Source organism: Orbicella franksi, chromosome 4, assembly GCF_964199315.1.
Source record: "Orbicella franksi chromosome 4, jaOrbFran1.1, whole genome shotgun sequence".
Taxonomy (NCBI): domain Eukaryota; kingdom Metazoa; phylum Cnidaria; class Anthozoa; order Scleractinia; family Merulinidae; genus Orbicella; species Orbicella franksi.
Genome location: NC_138148.1, coordinates 2,792,301 through 2,804,664, shown reverse-complemented (window position 1 = coordinate 2,804,664; position 12,364 = coordinate 2,792,301). Strand labels below are relative to the sequence as shown.

The 12,364-nt window shown below is 37.3% G+C and overlaps 1 protein-coding gene across 2 annotated transcripts in view; it reads left to right on the top strand.

The window, feature by feature from the left end:
- Window positions 1-12,364, top strand: part of LOC145485910 (exportin-1-like) — an 80,788-nt gene that overhangs the window by 6,812 nt on the left and 61,612 nt on the right. Inside the window, exons 14-34 of one of the 2 annotated variants that reach the window (XR_014049236.1) lie at window positions 177-203; window positions 523-720; window positions 1,271-1,312; window positions 1,417-1,513; window positions 1,620-1,723; window positions 1,857-1,934; window positions 2,524-2,624; window positions 2,756-2,811; window positions 3,074-3,153; window positions 3,245-3,328; window positions 3,841-3,888; window positions 3,996-4,082; window positions 4,504-4,917; window positions 5,353-5,424; window positions 6,733-6,808; window positions 7,647-7,739; window positions 8,166-8,297; window positions 8,775-8,887; window positions 9,249-9,307; window positions 9,567-9,663; window positions 10,063-10,312. Coding sequence is in view for 1 of the 2 variants with exons in the window: in XM_081464570.1 (XP_081320696.1) it covers window positions 177-203; window positions 523-720; window positions 1,271-1,312; window positions 1,417-1,513; window positions 1,620-1,723; window positions 1,857-1,934; window positions 2,524-2,624; window positions 2,756-2,811; window positions 3,074-3,153; window positions 3,245-3,328; window positions 3,841-3,888; window positions 3,996-4,082; window positions 4,504-4,917; window positions 5,353-5,424; window positions 6,733-6,808; window positions 7,647-7,739; window positions 8,166-8,297; window positions 8,775-8,887; window positions 9,249-9,307; window positions 9,567-9,663; window positions 10,063-10,209 (2,205 nt within the window). In the remaining variant the exon portion in view is untranslated. Of the gene's footprint in view, window positions 1-176; window positions 204-522; window positions 721-1,270; window positions 1,313-1,416; window positions 1,514-1,619; window positions 1,724-1,856; window positions 1,935-2,523; window positions 2,625-2,755; window positions 2,812-3,073; window positions 3,154-3,244; window positions 3,329-3,840; window positions 3,889-3,995; window positions 4,083-4,503; window positions 4,918-5,352; window positions 5,425-6,732; window positions 6,809-7,646; window positions 7,740-8,165; window positions 8,298-8,774; window positions 8,888-9,248; window positions 9,308-9,566; window positions 9,664-10,062; window positions 12,172-12,364 lie in introns of those variants that run through there. The other variant, XM_081464570.1, reaches the window with a different exon arrangement.

Genomic DNA, 12,364 nt, shown 5'->3' with positions numbered 1-12,364 from the left:
CATCAGAAAGGCTTTGCACCTTTAAAAGTTTGTAGACAAACTCTTTGGGGGTTTATACGTTCAAGTAGTTGTCCAAAGGACATGTGAATCATCACTTTTTTTCTCTTACTCTGACTAACCTTATTCTGACTGAGTAATGTTAGCATGGTGTATTTTTTTTTTTTTTCATCATGTAGGAGGAGCTTCATACCACTCTGTTGGAGGTAGGAATGATTTAGTTAAAACTGCAGTAGTAAAACTAAAAGCCAAATGTATCGATGTCTTTGGAACTGAAACTAGTTGTTAATCACAGTTAAAAATTAAATTATCAGAGATCAGGAGCTCACTCTGTGGGAATAACTGCTGACTTGCTTTCAAAGCACAGCAATAAATTATTATGTTCAGTGCTACTTTGGTTTTTCTATAGTTAAGGCAAAATGTTCAAGCATGTTCTAAAACCTTCAGTCCATTCTCCTTTTTTGTTTAGAAACATTAAAACGTGTAGAGAAAGCATCATCGTATATACAATTTTTCTCTGTGCAGGCTCTCCATTACCTTGTGCTCATCTCAGAGGTAGAAGAGACAGAGATCTTCAAGATCTGTTTAGAGTACTGGAATGCACTGGCATCAGATTTGTACCGTGAGAACCCATTCCCTTCAAGTGCACCACTTCTGATTGGCACTTCACAGTCTCAGCAGATCCCTCCCAGGAGACAAATGTACCTCTCAGTGTTATCCAAGGTAAGTCACATAAATTGCTGTCATTAAGGGCCATAATCCATAACATTATGTCTGAATATGCTTGACTTTCATTGATGCTACGGGTGAAATTGGCTGTTGTTGGTAGAATGTACCCACAAAGTAACAAGTTTGCTACAGGTATGAAGAGCCTTGAAATACTACATTCTTGCTTGACATCTCGATGCTTAAGGGTGAAGGCTTGTCAGAGCAGTTAGGAGTTTGGCCGCTTCCCCCCTCCACACACCCACATCTAACCTCTAGAATTTGTCAGATTAACCTAGCATTGGCCTGTATGTACCTTTTTGCTTTACCCAGTATCCTCTTGGATCAGAGTCAAGTACCACAGTGCATTGACCTCAACTAAGGCTCAAACATGGCCTGCTCTGATTGCATACTATCAGAACCTTTGGGCTCTTCTTTGGTTACTTGTTAGCAGTCTCTTGGTTAATTTCTCGTGGTAAAATTATAATCCAGCCAACTTAGTTTTTGTAACAATAGCTTTGTTTTTTTCATAAATCTCTTCCTAAAACCTTTAATATCTATATTTTAGGTACGATTGACCATGATTGCAAGAATGGCCAAACCGGAGGAGGTAACTAAGATAAAGCTTATAAGCATGTTTTGTTTCATCTTTTTATTGATAAAGAATCTTGCAGGTTTGAATGACAACACTCAATCCTGTTTTACTATCCACAGGTGCTGGTGGTGGAGAATGACCAAGGTGAAGTTGTCAGGGAGTTTATGAAGGATACTGATGCCATCAACCTCTACAAGAATATGAGAGAAACGTTAGGTAACTAGCATGAAAAAGAAAAGCTTGTAATGAATTCATTCAAGCCATTCAGCATGAAATAATATGTGGAATGCATGGTAATTCTGTGTCATGATTTGCATTGTAGTGTATCTTACCCATTTGGATTATCAAGACACAGAGAGAATCATGACAGAAAAACTTCAGAATCAAGTCAATGGCACTGAATGGTCCTGGAAGAACCTTAACACCGTGAGTTGTTTTTATTTTACTTTTATTACTTGGGTTTACAAGTCTTGTAAAAGGGGTTGAGAGCATTGTGCGACAATACAATCATGCACATGAGTTGAAACAATTCATAACCTTGATATAACTTTATTAACAGCTTTGCTGGGCAGTTGGTTCAATCAGTGGAGCAATGCACGAAGAGGATGAGAAAAGATTCTTGGTTACAGTCATCAAGGTATGGTAAAGTTCAAGCCTTCTGTTTTATTTCATTACTTTTGACAGGTAAACATACAGGTATATATCCTCTCACCAAGGTGGCCTGTCATAGATTCAGTTTTTGCAAGGAGTTTGGTCTTAGTTAGTTCCTGGAGATTTTCCCTGACTATTCCAGTTTTTCTCTCTCCAAAAAGTGAAATTTCCAAATTCCATTTTGATCTATATATAGATCCCATATATGCGTGAGAATGGGAGCTCTAAGGTCAAACTAGCTTCCTCTCTAAATATTTCATTAAAAAGTTTGGGAGCAGGGTTGGCACAGTGGTGCAAGTGCTCACCTCCCATGAATGTGGCCCGGTTTCAATTCTGCCCTAGTGCCATATGTGGGTTGAGTTTGTTGTTAGTTCTCGCCTTGCTCCAAGGGTTTTTCCCTAGGTGCTCTGGTTTTCCTCCTTCCTGAAAAACCAACATTTCCAAATTCCAGTTCGATTAGGATACAGGACCCGCATGAAAACCAGCTAAGGCTGATGTGGCTTCCTCTCTAAATATTATGATTTATTTACAATGTTCTGTGCGAGTAATAATTTTGTTATTGTTCTGCTCTGCAGGATCTTCTCGGTTTATGTGAAATCAAACGTGGAAAGGACAACAAGGCAATCATTGCCTCAAACATCATGTACATTGTGGGACAGTATCCTAGATTTTTGAGGTATCACATCAATAGATTGCGAGTTTGTATTTTGTTAGGTATCTCTTGTGAAGAAAACCTTTTGACTCGGTGATCATTTATTTCCTGTCGTCATTTATTTCTAATTAACTGCCATTGCATTTTTTTCCTAGGGCACATTGGAAGTTTTTGAAGACTGTGGTGAACAAGCTCTTTGAGTTCATGCATGGTAGGCTGTCTTCTATTCTTTCTTTTTGCTCATCAGTCACCGCACTGTGTTTTCAAAAGTTTATTTATTGAAACCTTTATGATCACGAAATCCTGAATTTTTGAGAACATCCGTATACGTAGGCCAGTTTTTAAGTACTAGCCTGTGTCACAACTGATTATTTTCTTTCAGGGAGGGCCATCTGGAACCCAGTCTATTAAGTACCTAAAGATGGATTTCAATTATTGCTCATCTAGAATTTTTCAATATTTTTTAATGTCAGAAACTCATGATGGTGTCCAAGATATGGCTTGTGATACATTCATCAAAATTGCCCAGAAATGCAGAAGACATTTTGTTCAGGTAAGAATGTGAATTTTCTTTTCTTCTCCTTGTTGATAAGTTACATGTATTTCAGATTGAATTAAACTTACCATGTTTAATCCTTTATCAGGTCCAAGTGGGCGAGGTTATGCCATTTATAGAGGAAATATTGAACAGTACACAATCTATTATTTGTGATCTTCAACCTCAGCAGGTAGCCTTAACTTTGTTTTAATGTCATTTATTTAAACAACACATCCTCACTGTTGTAATAATTCATTTGAATCACAGTACAGAAAGAGTGTTAATTGATACAAGTACTTTAATGTACATTGTTCAAGGATGTGGATTACTTGGTTCGTATCCATTTTAGAGGTTTGGATTAAGTGTCATGATTTTCAATATTGTCTGCAAATGTGCTGTTGGTAGCACTGTCTTGAAGTCAAAACTCAGAAGACATTCTTATTGATTCTTTTAAAATTATTGTACACATACGTGAGCATTGAACGAGTCTTGCAGGCTTTTTCAAATTAATTTTGTTGGTACATCTCGGAAAAATTATTAAAATCTGTAGTATGCTCTTCTTCCTTCAATAACTCACCCAATGTTTGGGCTTTTAGGGGCACTTAGGGCCAAATTGCTGTGATGGTGTCTTTTTACCCTGCCCAAAGAAGTTTATTTATTTAATTTTCAGTTGTGAACTTTGTTAATCTTGTTTTCATGTAGGTTCACACTTTTTATGAGGCAGTTGGATACATGATCAGTGCACAAACTGTAAGTGAATTCTTTTTGAGAACTGCTTCATGTGTTTTGTATGTTATAGGAACTCAAAGATGTTTCAGAAACAGTAAATTACTAATTATGTGTTGTATTCCTTGCAGGATTCAGTTGTCATGGAGAGACTGATTGAGAAGTACATGTCACTTCCAAACCAAGCGTGGGACAACATTGTCAAAGAAGCAACAAGGGTAAGCAGTTCTGAACCAAAAGGCTGGTTTGTCCAGAGTAGTTTGGCAAGAATTGGTTCAGTCAAGACTTGTTATATGGTATTTTAGTTTAAATCTACTAGCATTCTACCATGAATGGCATTCTCCGATTGGCTACGCCACTCACTGTTTATTCTGATGTAAGTAGTGAGTAGCGTAACACTGAGCACTTGTTAACAAACTGGTGTCCGCTTCTTTGCATTTTCGAAGTGTGTGTGAAGAGGATTTGGTAGATAAAGATTTGAATGACTAATAAATTTATACTAAAACAATTAAATTATTCGCTCTCAATTTCGATGCAGGATAGAAATCTTGAGCTCATAATCTAATTGTTATATACATATGGCATTCTTTTAGTCAGAGTTCTTTGAAAATGATTTGATTTATTTTCTCTTTTGTACAGAATATTGATCACTTAAGAGACATTGAAGTTGTCAAACAGCTTGGAAACATACTGAAAACAAATGTCCAAGGCTGCAAATCTATTGGACACCCATTTGTTACTCAGCTTGGCAGAATATATCTGGACATGCTCAATGTATACCGCTGTCTCAGTGAAAACATTTCTGTGGCAATAGCTGAAAATGGCGAGATTGTCACAAAACAGCCACTTATCAGGGCAATGAGAACAGTGAAAACAGAAACACTAAGATTGATATCAACATGGGTTAGCAAGTCAAATGATGCAAAACTTGTCTGTGATAACTTCATTCCTCCATTACTGGATGCGGTGCTTGGTGACTACCAAAGAAATGTACCAAATGCTCGAGAGCCTGAAGTCCTTAGTACCATGGCAACTTTTGTCAACAAGTTAGAGGTTTGTGCGTATTGCATAGTACACTTCCTCTGATCTACCAAGACAGACACAGAGTTCATGTCACGATGTTCTCCGACTTCTGTCTGGCATCTGAGTTCATAGTTCAAATTCTTACTGGCATAATTTTGTTAAGCTATTTTCTTGCTGTCATCATCAAGCAGTATTTTGCCTGGCATTTTTCAGTGGGTTTGTGTGATGGTACAATGGCATGTGCCATCTTTGGCAAACTGTGTGAGTTGTAGTGACCACATAACACGCCAGTACAAGTATGTTTCCGTCAAAGGCTAATATAAATTGTGGAGATAGCTGCCAGCCTTGGATTCACTGGCACCTTCAGACTTGAATCTTGTTTAAAACCATGCTGATTCTTACGTGGCACATCAATGACACACATTACAACTGTGTTGTAATCATTCATTAATATTTGACCTTCAGAGAAATGTGACAGAACATATTCCAAAGATATTCGATGCAGTGTTTGAGTGCACCCTAGAAATGATCAACAAGGTTAGTAAAATCTTTGTACTTTCTTTGTACGTCACTACCAGCAAAAGTAATACTAGTGTCATCGGCGTACATCCTTGGTTGGGAATGCTGGAGGCAATTAGGCAAATCATTTATATACAATAGAAATAAAAGGGGCCCAAGAATCGTTCCCTGTGGAACACCACAGCGAAGGAACATTTTGGACGATTTATTCCCGTTTACAAGACATGTTTGGGTTCGGTTTTTTAAATGAGAGCAGAACCATTGGTTTGTGGAACCCTGAATACCATAAGCTTGTAATTTTGAGAGAAGAATAGAGTGATCCACAGTACTGAAAGCCTTCTTAAGATCTAAAAATACAACGGCATTAATAAAGCCACGATCGATGTTTAAAGACCAATTATCAGTCGCTTCAATCAATGCAGTAACTGTAGAATGAAGCGAGCGAAAACCGGATTGGTGTCTACTGAGAAGATTATTTTCATTTAGGTAATGATACAACTGATCATAAATAATTCGCTTGAAAACCTTGGCCACAACCGGGATAATCGAAATCGAGATAATCGATAATTGCCTTTGTTCACGCTTTGTCTTCCGTTCCGATACTTTGACTTACAAGCTAAGAGATAGTGATGGTATGCTTGCTATCCCACAGCCCCACACTAATTACTGTAAAAGAAGTCTTTCTTACAGCGGAGTTGTACTATGGAATAGTCTGCCCTTGAATATTAGACAATCGCTCTCCCTTAATCAATTTAAATCTAAGTTGAAGAACTATGAATTTGACAGTGGTCTTATATAAATTTTATTTTGTTTCTATACACGGCTTCCTTGTAAAGCAGGTTTTTATCATTTCTCTTATTCTAGTAGTTATTTACAATATTAAATTAGTTAGGTAGTTAGATTTATTTAAATTAAATATTGTATAGTCCTGAAGGAAATACCGTGTCTAAATAAAGATTTTACCTTTACCTTACCTTACCATTGATTGAACTTTGTAATGATCCACCAGAGGTATTGCTGGAACTTGTGTTCATCAAGGTAACTTGAGTGAGATTCAGATCATTCCTGAAACAACACATAAGCACTGATGGAGGCATTGCAGCCATTTTAACTGTTGATGTGAAAGTTTTTTCACATATTGCATACCTCCTTTGCTTTTTATGCTAATTTATATGAGCAATGTTATTATTCTAGAAAAAATCTGGAGGAATTGTTTTGTTATTATGTTTTTGAAAATTAATAAATGTCAAAATGCTGTTGTTGTTTCCACATTGAACTATTAGTACTAATTTCCAATCATTACTGATCTTGCTGTTGTTTCCTCAGAACTTTGAAGAGTTCCCTGAACACAGAACAAACTTCTTTCTCCTTCTCCAAGCTGTGGTTCAGCACTGTTTTCAAGGTAATTAGGCTTTCATGTAGTCTGGGAGATGCTGGTCTAACGGGCAGTGCATTACACTAGGGATGAAGAGGTCTGAGTTCAGTCCCCTGCCAGCATCCTCAGGTTTTGTTCCTGGGCACTTCACATGAAACTCTGACAGTGCCTCTCTCCACCCAGGAGTATAAATGGGTCCCTTACAAATTACTGGGCAACCCAACAAAGGCTCTTCTACCATGGGTTACCTTACCATTTAGGGGAGCAATGCTCCTGTGGGGACCTCCATATGAATTGGACGGGGGTGCTTGTCATACCTTTAAAAAGTGCTTTTGGTATCTCTCAGGATGTTCAGCCTCAAAAGGTCCATAGTGGGAGCTTTAAAGTTCCTGTTAGGGTATTGAGCTGAAACAAATACGAAAAAAGATAATGTGTTGTTAAAGAATTGGTACCTCTTAGGAATTAAAAAACAATTTGAAGCCATGCCAACAAACCAGCATCTTAGTACCTCTTAGGTTTTTTTTCAAAATATGCGACAAGCACCTCCATCCTTTTTATATGGGAGTCCTCCCTCCCCCCTCCCCCTCCTCCCTCCCACTCCCCGTCCCCCCCGTCCCCCCTCTCACTTCCCCCTCCCTCCTCTCCTCCCCCTTCTCCTCCCCCCCTCCCCCTCCCCCCCCCCCCCCTTGGGGAAAGCAATACTACTACTTGCTTTATGCCATGAAGATCACAGTGAAGTGGTGTCCTGGTAAGCAACCCAGGTATGAAGACAAATTGTACCTTATACTCCTCTGGTAACTTTAAATCCATTTTTTTGTCCTTACGCAAGGTTTATCAATACATTAACAACTTTGTTTGTCTGCAGCTCTGTTATCAATACCTCCTCAGCAGTTTAAGCTGGTGTTGGATTCCATTGTTTGGGCATTCAAACACACCATGAGAAATGTTGCTGATATTGGTATGTTCTTCCAATAATTATTTCCTTTCCTCTAACTTGCTAATGTAAATGCCTTCTGTTTTATGTTTTCTTGTAATGAACATTCCTATTTTAATTGCCCCTGTTATAACAAGCATCATTTGCAGTATGTCTCTTCTATGCAGCCTTCTTTGAGCTGTCAAAATTGAAAGTACTGTAACACCCTTGGTGCTAAATTGCACCATCACATTAGATTCAGTGTTTCAACTTACTTAAGACACTTTTCTAAAAGTAATGCTGGGAACTTTTCTCATGATTTACTTTGTGTAGTATAGAATATAGTAAAATGCATTATTTGTTGTAGACAAAGAACATTGCAACAAAAATGTTGCACAGGCCATCTAGTATTTGTAGTATTTGATCAAATGTTTTAGGCAGGCTGCTTATGTTTATGTTCTTTCTTTGCAGGACTGCATATTTTGTACTCTTTGTTGAAGAGCTTGGAGCAAGAAACAGCGGCACAAAGCTTCTACCAGACGTACTACATGATGATTGTACAGCATGTGTTATCAGTTGTAACAGACACATCTCACACTGCAGGTACTTATAAAGTTGGCTTCTTGTAATGGCATCAGTTTCATTAAGAACACACAATTAGCTCATTTTTCAGCATGCACATGTGAAACGTTCTTGCTTGTTATGCACTGCTTTGACTGACACCCTTCTCAGAAATTCTATGCAAACTTGAACACAAAAATGAGTCACTGCCAAAAACTTGGCATCACAATAAAGCACATGTTCCTTACCCCTGCGAGGGATCATGGATACAAAAAGTGAAACTCAGGAAAAAACTGAATATGCTCTCAACTTTACATTGCAGCCGATACTGTTGATAAACATGAATGTCAGATAAACATTTCATTCACAATAAACTTGTCACCAACTAGACACTGCTAAAAGAGTGTACACACTTGTTTGAAGGGTTGATAATGCTAGTGATTTCTCCAGAGGTTAATTCTAGACTTTGTGTCTAGTTACGAAGTTATGCTAACTGATTTATCTATTTGTTGTCTTCAGGTTTAACAATGCATGCGACTATCTTAGCACACTTGTTCAGTTTGGTGGAGACAGGCAAGGTATCAGAACCTCTGTTTACGTCATCAGAAGGCACACAGTACCCATCGAACCAGGTAGGTGTCTACATTTAAGTGCTACATCTCAGCAAGCTGCCTGCCCAAATTTATCTTTATGTAGCTAAGTCTCTACAAGTGAAGGTTTTTCTCTCTACATTGATGCATTCATTCTCCCCAGCCCCCCTCCCTTCAGAGAGGATAATAAATCAAGTAAGTAAATCAGATGGTTAGACAAAACCATCAACTGGTTATAGGCTATCTAGTGATAGATTATATAAGTTGACAGTGTTGGACAATATGTCTGAATCTGTGGGAGGGTTCACCTCAAATTAACGCCCACTTTGTTTTGTGGGATACTCCCCCTTTAAGGTGTGCAGTATATAAATTAAACATGTATTATATATTCTTGATTATATAGGCTTACGTCCAAGCATGCATTGCCAATCTTCTGAAGCAAGCCTTTCCACATTTGCAAGAGTAAGTTACATTGTGTTCACTTAGTACTTCATTTTTAGTTGTATGTCAATCTATAGATTCATGACTTGTTTACAACTTCATTGAAAAAAATCAAAGAATTCTTTTGTAATGGTAATTGTAGTGGTTTCACAATGGAGAATTTGGAGGGGAAGAAGTCAAATATATTTTGGTTTAAATATCATGCAATCAAGTGCCTTCTAGTTTGTCTGTAAACATTCTCTTTGCATTCAGGTTTGTTAATACATTTTTTTCAATTTAGTGCACAGATCAAGTTGACTGTTCAAGGACTGTTTGATCTCAACCAAAACATTCCAGCCTTCAAAGAACATTTACGAGACTTCATGGTTCAAATTAAGGTGGGTGATTTGGATGTACAGCATTGACATTACATATGTATTTCTACTAATTTATTTAGGTTGAACAATGCCAGAGGCCTATTCATTAATCGCAGTTAGAGTTCTGTTAGATCAACATGTTCCCTGGAATCCATTTTTATAATTGAAGATACTACGAGTAGCCCCTCTTTCGCTTAGTCCGTCGTGCGTGATGCGAAAGAAAACCGCAAGTAAAAAATGGCTGCACAAAATCCTAGGGGTGAGGAGCCGTAAAAATTGACAGCAATATGTAGCATGAAACATTTCAATTGATGCCTTGAAAAGAGTGAGTATTATTTTTAAGCTTCCCTGTCAATCAAAGCTCCATACTACTCATTATTCTGTGATGGTCTCGGTAACAAGTGTTCTTTGCTTTTTCAGGAATTCCGATCTGAAGATGTCAGTGATTTGTATCTGGAAGAACGAGAACAACAGTTGACCGCTGCGCAGGAGGAAAAAAGAAAAGTTCAACTGTCCGTGCCAGGAATGGTTAACCCCCATGACATGCCAGAAGAAATGCAAGATTAATATTTATTATTAGTTTTTAGTTAATATTCTTTAATCATTAGTTAGATTTTGTTGACAAGTATGATATCTACCATCTACATGTATTTTTGTACTTTTTTTGTTTGTTTGTATTGTTTTCATAGGAAGCAGAGAATTCAGAATGAGTTTAACTACTTTAGAGTGCTTTTTAATTGTTAGAAAAGTGACGGTGAAGTCAGTAACATTGGATTGTTATAATAATTGTGGTACAGTGTTACCGTGTTACCAATGTTACCAACTGTTAGCAAATGAAAGTTGTATTATTTCTTGTTGGAAATGTTTTGCCATTGGCGCTAAGAAGCCTAGGGCTGCATGCATCGTCTTGTACAAATCTGATGGAACCATTAGTTTTAAAATCCATAAGTGTTCTCTAAACTACAAGCAAATTCACATGGTCATTCCTGGGAGCTTAAGCAATGATGACAGTGACGCCAAGGACAACGCGTTGTCAAAAATGAATTGATATTTTATCAGCAGAATCTGCTATTGTCCAGATCTGTTCAGTACGCCAATGGCTCTAAAACATGCTCGGGCTAAATATGTAATGACAGTGTTCAATTCCAAAAGGAAAGTTGAAAAATTAGCTGCCATCGTTCACTACTATGCAGAATGTGGTCATTTCACAATGTTGTTTGCAGAGGACAGCAAGGAAATGTAACGCACGTGCACAGCATTTGTTTTGCTTATTAAGTCTTTTGTTGGTGACATTCTTATTGCCATTGTCGTTGTGGTTTGCTTGAGCTCCCTATTGTTGAGCAAGAAGTGAGGAACATGGGAGGAAACTTGGCAATGTGCTTTTTCTTCTCATGTTATTTCGTTTCTCACAGATTGATCCTTGGATAGCGGAAGAACCTGCTTGTAGTATCATTGCCTACATTTTCTACTTTGACTTTGTATTATTTTCGTACAAGTTATTTCCATTCATTTATTCATTCATTCCATCATCAAATATAAAGTGTTCTATTGAAGAGTGTGGAATATAAATAAAGATAAGTAATGTATTTTATATTATTTTATATTGAAATGTAGAAGTTATGAACAGTAAGTAAATTAATTGCTGTACATTTCTATATTATTTGGTGGAAGACAGGCTAATTTCAAGCCTGAGAGAAAGAGAAAGCCCAAAACATAGTTTTGTTAGTTCTTTAGGTTTGAATTGTCTGTTGTTAAGTTTAACCCATGAACATTTTGACATCAGTTTTCAACACAGAGTTGTTGATTCCAAGAAACAGTCGTACGTGAAACATGTTTTCATACATCTCAATGCCTTAGGTTAAGTATGGTATTTCTGCCATTGTTTATGTTCAAACAGATTTATTTAGTGGTAAACGCTTTTCATATCAGAAGTGGTTACCTTGGAGATGTGTTTTTCCTTGGTTTGTTGTCTCCAGGAACAGTTATAATTATTCATTTCTCTGCCCCTTAACAGTAGCCCAATTACTCAAAGAAAAAGAAAGTATTCTGGTTATTATAGTGAAAAGTGACCTTTTGGAAGATAATACTGTAATCTGTGCTTTTGGATATTTATTAGAAAAAAAAACTATTAATGTCTCGATGCCAGTTTAAGTTTCCTTATGGATTGGTCAAGAGCTTCAATATTTGGTAAGAGCATGGCAGTATTAGCTTGCTGATGATCTACGCTTGCTACACAGCTGTCAGCTGGCCACCTTTAATCTGCTATCCAACATATTGCTAACATACTAAGATACATGACCTTCAGCAAAGTGTTCAGATAGTTAACTGAAGGCAAAAAGTGCTCCGCATCTTTCATTGAATTGTTAATTAGAGTTCTCTGTAAACCTAAGTATATCATTTGAAAATTGATTTATAATGTAGTTTTTCTTCTAAACTCTTTTTGTATTGACTTATTTCATGCTATGCCAGCATCTGATCTTGTAGGAATATCACAATCATGTTGACAATAAAGAAAAGTTTAAAACAACATTTTGGCAAACCCTGTTTATGCAGCACAAGTTAGAGTGATGTGGGGAAAACTTTTAGAAGTCGTATAATTTAATTTATATTTTCTCCTTTCTGACAAATTTCTGGTACATCGATTTTTTATGTGTACAGTTGGGGCTTGTGGGGTGTAATTTCCAAAAATACAGCAGGGTTTGTATGGGTCATGGAAAACCTA